General features: G+C 37.3%; 1 protein-coding gene across 1 annotated transcript; it reads left to right on the top strand.

Annotated features, from left to right (window-relative positions):
* Window positions 1-281: 281 nt before the first annotated feature.
* cir1 (corepressor interacting with RBPJ, CIR1) lies at window positions 282-6878 on the top strand. The gene is made up of 10 exons (XM_042002437.1): window positions 282-469; window positions 1263-1357; window positions 1556-1629; window positions 1763-1776; window positions 2072-2124; window positions 2214-2262; window positions 3575-3695; window positions 4935-5041; window positions 5343-5428; window positions 5758-6878. Exons 1-10 carry the CDS (start codon window positions 398-400, stop codon window positions 6437-6439), a joined length of 1353 nt encoding a protein of 450 aa, XP_041858371.1. The 5' UTR covers window positions 282-397; the 3' UTR covers window positions 6440-6878.

A 6878-nucleotide genomic window follows, 5' to 3' on the forward strand; every position in this document is an offset into this window, starting at 1 on the left:
ATTGTGGAGACATTAGAAATTATATATTTTCCCCCAAAAAATAACCTAACACAATTTACATTTTTTTCGGAATTGCTTAAATATACTAATAAAATTGATAAAATATGGTCTCAATAATCCGAAAACTTGATATTTTAGGATTGATTGTTCAAAATCCCAAACTCCAATTCACAGGTGTTTCTCTTTTGCTTGTCTGCACCAGAAGCTAACTTTTATTCTCATCCACTCACACGAACAAGCAAAACTATATTATGACGTGTCAGGCAGGGAGGCGGACGCAGGCTGAGTATCACCAATGTAAAGCCATCTTCACTGGACGGTTTTGTTTACATGCGATGAAAGCTAAGCTGTTAGCTTGAACTAACATTGTACCACTGAATAATATTGATCGTCAACCATGGGGAAGTCGTTTGCTAACTTTATGTGTAAGAAGGATTTTCATCCTGCTTCGAAGTCAAATATTAAAAAGGTAAGTGCTAGTTTACAGTAAACGTTATTATTTTGTTAGGCTAGAGGCCGTCTGTTTAGCCTGCTAGCTTATTAGCTAAATAGCTATCTATGCAATGGCGTCTTCTGGCTTTCTACCAAGTGTTCACATAATAAACGCTAACATTTCATTTGTATTAGACAGAATAAATGTTAGTGGTGCGATGTATCACTGTCTTTATTAATCCAACGTTTACGAAAAAAAAAAAAAAAACTAGGCTTGTTGTGTGTGGATGCGATGGAAGTTTAATTTTGATAAAGTTCGCGTTGCTGTGATGGTCAGGCCTAAAATTCGGCACCAGGAACAGCTGACTAAACCTTCCCCTCACACGTCTGAGTTAAGCAAACGTTGATGAGCCATGCCTGTAGTTTAACTGCATTGTAACTGTACGCTTTACACGAAAACATAAAAAAATGAGTAAAATTGCCGTGTTGTATCGTTAAGTACAAATGCATTGGTTTGCTTTTATTTTTAGCTGTAATCTTATTTAAAGCGACAGTTGTTTTTAGATATTGTGATGCTGTATCGAGTCAAGACTATATGATGATGTGATTTTATGTACATTCTCCTATAACTTATAAACTAACTAACCAACCTTTAATGAGGGGAATAAAGTTGTTCTGACATAAAGTTTTAAGGGTATGCATTCATTTATATTGGCATATAGGGCTGCAAAGGAGTTGGAATCATAACTTCCATGTAATCCTTATTTTGGTCTCTCAGACCCAATGAAGAATATGTGTGCTCTAACTATCTCTGTCCCTCTATGTTTTAGGTATGGATAGCCGAACAGAAACTAACTTTCGAGAAGAAGAAGCAAGAAGATCTTATGCAGGCATATCTAAAAGAGCAGGATACTTACAACAACAGGTCAGATAAAAATTATAATTGGTCTTAAAGTGCCATAAAATAATTTAGTAAGATTTTTTATTTTAACTTAATATGTTTTTGTTTTAACATATGTAATATTTTGTAATTTTTTAATTGGTAAAAAGTCCAGATGACATTTTTCCTATATCACATGTACTAAATCAGCATAAAGTATTCAGTGTGTTATCTCATCTTTAGGGTTTTGATGGGAGATGACCGTGTTAAAAATGGCCTCAATTTCATGTATGAGGCTCCACCTGGAGCATCCAAAGGTAAATTACCTCTGACACAAAGCAACTGTTACTGGCACTAAATAATATTTACTTGAATGTTTCTTAAGAAAACTATTTTTAACGTTTCTTCTTTTTTTTCCCACCCTTCCTATAACTTCCTTCTGAATTGAAGAGGAGAAGAAAGAGGTAGAGAAAATTAAATTATACTACTTAAATTAAAAATCAAATTAAGTAGTCAGATTCCCAGTGTGGTTGATGAGCTTTCACAGAGCCCTGAATCTTAAGTTTGGGTTGGGGTTAGTTTGTTGTGAGCTCTTGATACAGACATGACAGTGTAATTAAATAGTAAAAGCAGAGCCCCTGCATTTGAACACAAGGTTTTCATTCTGTTCTGCCAAGATTCTCATTAATTTAGAACATAAAAGTTAAACATTAAGATTATGGTACTATTATTTATAATGAAAATGTTTCTGCTACGTAGGAGGGAGAAGAAGATTACAAATTTGAGTGGCAGAAGGGAGCTCCTCGAGAGAAGTAAGTGGTGGATTCTAACATTTTATTTTCAGACTATTAATACATTAATTTGTCCATGCGTTTATTCATTTACTGTCTGTATCCTGTAGGTATGCAAAGGATGATATGAATATTAGAGATCAACCATTTGGAATCCAGGTATGTTTTGATTCATATTTATTTTAAGCAGATACACTACTCAAGGTATTCCCAACCTGTGGCCCAATACATAAAACTGGATTTAATAGAGCTGTGTGTTTGTACCTGTCATGACTCAGTCATTATTATTTTGTGCTCTTGCCTAATTTTCAGTTCCATCTTCAGTGAGAGAAGACACTCCCTTTGCTAAAATTAGACATGTAATATTACCTAAAAGAAGAAGAGATAATCGTAGAAGAGACGCAAAGGAAGTGTTTGCTGGTTTCTGTCCGGAAAGTATAAATTTAAGAAAAAACTGTAGTGGATGCTGACAATTTTGTAAATCAGTTTTACAGGGATTTGATGATTTTAATGCTTTATGGTAGATTACAGATGTGGCACTGTAGCAACCATTACTTACGAGATTGGACATGCAATCAGGCAGGTAATTTTATTGACTGGCGCCAGCGTTCTGCTTGAAGAGTTGAACATTTTTCAACTCTTCACTGCAGGCTATGCTATCAAAACATAGTCTGAAATGCATATGAGGTAATCCCGCCAACGTTTTGACGAAAGGACAGATCATCCATCTATCCATTACCCATCCCTCCATTGTCTATACACGCTTCATCCAGTTTAGGGTTTTGGGTGAGCTGGATAGTTCGTCAGTCCATCACAGGGCCAACACAGAAAACTCACAGTGTAAAGAAATGTTAATGCTGTAAAATGACAATAGAAGGGAATAATTTAAAGAATAAAACTTTAGATGTATGAATATCTACAAAATTTCACATTTATGTAAGTGTACATTAAACGCACCGTATGCACAGCTCCCACATTAACAGAAAGGATTCACAAGAGGGCCAAAAGTAAACAATCAGTTATACTCTGTGCAGTTTGAAAAGTTTCCACAACACCGTGTCAGGCTTGGCCTTCTCCAAGTAACGACGACTGCTTCACATGTGTGAATGATGTATGAGATACGCATATCCTTTCTTTATAAATACTCATTTGTGTGTTGGGTAAAAGGTGTATTTGTGATTTTTGGATAATGATTTGTTTTTAAGGGTCACAAGCCAAAAGTGTGTTAAACACTGTACTAACAAATATTTTTTATAAGTAGTTATCCAAATAGGCACATATACAAATCCGCTTAAGTTTTTTTAAACAGCTAAAGGAGTTAATATATTGTGTGTGTGTGTGTGTGTGTGTGTGTGTGTGTGTGTGTGTGTGTGTGTGTGTGTGTGTGTGTGTGTGTGTGTGTGTTAGATTCTAATGCTTGTTTTTCTGCTATTTAGAAAAGTCTAATTTTTATCATTATTGACTTCTGAAGGTGCGCAACGTGAGATGCATCAAATGTCACAAATGGGGCCATGTGAATACAGATAGAGAGTGTCCCCTATATGGACTGTCTGGTATCAACGCCAGCTCTGTCGCCACCGAGGAAGCAGCAGGTAGAACTAACATCATCTTAAACACTCACCTGCAGTTTCTTTGCGTTTTTTTTATGAAGCGTTATCTGTGCAACGCAGTGCCACTGCCATCTTTCAAACCCAATATATTATTTATCTGTTGTTACTTAAGCTGAATAAAATGTGGATGTACAAGGTTTTCTATTTGCTGAAATGACTTTCCTGAAGACATGTTTCTGTTAAAGCATCACTAATCTGAAACCAACAGAGAAAATTAGACAAGAGATAAGATGTACGCATAAAAAAAAAACAACTGATCAGATTTTATTGCAAGAGAATTTAGAGAAAAAAAATCAAAACAAAACAGGATGATCAACAGATGCAGGTAGTCTTGTTTTCTTCCTGTCTGGTTGTAATAACTGATTAGCTCTCTTGTTCTATGAAAGCTTCCTTTACTTGTTTCTGTCATTAAAGCTGCTGATGTACTTGAAAATCATGAGATCATGATTATTTCTCCCTCTGCTTTATTTAAGCTGTAAATCAAGAGACTGAACACAAAACATTTATTTTTGTGTTGTGCATCACAGCTAACAGTATATAACACAACATGATAGCAGCAGTGTGTTCATCACTATTAAGTTATTTTTCAGGGATTGAAGCACAAGATATAACATTGTTCTCATCCCTGTCTCACAAATGAAGCATTAGTTAGTGGCCTCAATCCCATGTCAACAAATTCATAGCCATCCATGCAAAGGGGACGACTGTGATCCAATTTTATGAAAGTGGTGGTACAACCCACGGCTGTATGGGGAGCCAAAGAGAAAAATATATTTTGAAAAATAAAAAAATATATACTGTGCTTTTAAAGGTGGTTAAAATATGTTGGTGCCAGTGGGTTCACATACTACATTGTCCCTCTGAGGCTTCAGCTACAGCTCCCAGCCCTGTGCTGATTCTGGCTTCTGCAATCAACGAGTTGAGTAGAAAAGTAATAATGTTTACCCTGGGAGAGTCCAGTCAGTGGGGTTGATGGTGGAGTGCTGTAATGGTTCCCCTCCTGTGTCGGGAGAAAAAATATAATTATTGTGTATTCTGATTCCCCTAACTGCTGCTTTGGCAGAGAATGATATTGTATGATTTGCTCAGCCGGAAGTGGAGTGAGTTGATTTGATGTCCCATTCTGTTAACAAAGCCGCCTCTGAAATTCCCACTGCGGAGATAGTGGATGGTATGGGCTCGACATCAATGGGAGTCTGAGGCTGTGATTTGTGTCAACAGGTCCGTCGATGCACCCCTCTGAGTTAATGGCGGAGATGCGAAACAGTGGGTTTGCCCTGAAAAAATGTGTCCTTGATAGGAATTCTACTGTTTGTGATCCATCACAGGTAATTGTCTGAAACACACTGCCATCTTTTTACACATAGGTCAGTATACAAAAACATACAAACGGTAGTGCACCCTTGAGAGAAATGGAATAATAAAATATAACTGTGGCCTTTAGACAACATGAAGAACATTTTTCCATAAAGTAGGTGATTATTTGCAGAACTTGAGTCAAGTGAAAGATCTGATTAAAAATATTTTTTCTTTTTTTTAAAGTTGATGTAATCTCCGCAGAGTCGTGTTTTAGTGCTCATTGTTGTTCTGATTGCAGAGCAAAGCTCAATGTTGTTTATATTTTTACAGGATTTTGTTGCCAGTGATGAGGAGGATGATCCTGAGGTGGAATTTCTGAAGTCATTAACAACCAAACAAAAACAGAAGCTCCTCAGGTAAAACAAATCTGACAGATGTTAATGTGTAACAGCTACAACCAAAACCCCTGTAATGGAGCGAACATTATATTCATTTTATCTTGATTAAAATAAGCCATACTCTATTATTTATAAATGCCAAGTTTACTCTAACTTATTTACTAAGAAGATGGTTCTCCAATAATCATGTTGGATTCTTATTAATCCGATTTTAGGTTTTCTCACAATTTTCATTTTCAAGACTTGATGGAAACTTATCTATAATTCATCTAAATTTATCCTGCTAGTTTTTAATCTGCTGTCTTGTCACATAATGTGGGTTTAATACTTATTATCCTTGTTTACAGAAAACTTGATCGGCTGGAAAAGCAGAAGGCCAAGAAAAAGAAGAGCAAAAAACAGAAGAAGAAAAGCAAAAGAAAGCACAAGAAAAAGCACGAGAGCAGCGACAGCTCCAGCGACTCCTCCAATAGCGGGAGTGATAGTGACTCAGATTCAGACAGTCGTAGCAAGTCTAAGAGCACGAGAAACAAGAAAGAAGAGTCCTGTCGGGATAACAGCTCTGAGAGCAAGAGACGAGTCAAGAGTCAAAGAAAGGCCCCCTCTCACAGGAACAGGTCACCGAGTCCTCGCGACGGACAGAAGTGGCCTAAAGAGGAGACTGGAGATTACACACAAAGAAGGACAGAGAGGGGAAGGACCAGGAGTCCACGTCGCAGCCCGGAGAACAAGATCAAGCTGGAGGAAGGTCGAGAGAGAAAGAGGCACAACAGCAGGGACAGGCAGAGGCCTTGCAGCTCGTACACTGGCCTGGACAGAAGTAGGAGCCGTGAGAGAGGCAGGGAGGACCGAGGTAAAGTCAGGCGTCACAGTGGAGACGAGGAGAGGAACAGAAGAAGCTCAGAAGGAAGGAAAGAAAAAACAGCTGATGGGAGGAGCAGAAGCAGAGAGAGGAGAGAAGAAAGGGAGAGAAGGAGAAGAAGCAGGAGCAAGAGTAGGGAGAAGAAAGAGAAGCAGCGACAGAATTAAATAAGACAAATTCTTTTCATGTTATTTCCCCTCATAATGGAAGAAGTAAAAATGATGTGCATGTTTTTATTCCTTTGAAATATTGTGGGATTAAATGTAAAGAAAAATGTGTGTTGTTCTCTTTTTCCTCCAGTAGAGGGAAGCAGTGGACAGAAAATATCTAGCTGAGCTCCGTTCTTCCTGATGTTTTGTTTTATATGAAAGGCCCCAAATTAATTACCATTGGAAGCAATTTGCTGCTGAACCGCTGATGGGAAAATGTTGGACTCATTTTCATTCACTTGCTTGCAAGAAAGAAAATTTCTGTTGATACAGTTTTTACCTTCTGTTGGGATTTTTCCCCCTTTTTTGCTTTTTAAAATAGTCACTGTAAAATGTTCTTGGCTGTTGATTCCTGAAAAACAAGAATTTTTATTTTATCATTAAAATTGTAATCATA

This window comes from Melanotaenia boesemani, chromosome 12, assembly GCF_017639745.1.
Source record: "Melanotaenia boesemani isolate fMelBoe1 chromosome 12, fMelBoe1.pri, whole genome shotgun sequence".
NCBI classification, from domain to species: Eukaryota; Metazoa; Chordata; class Actinopteri; order Atheriniformes; family Melanotaeniidae; genus Melanotaenia; species Melanotaenia boesemani.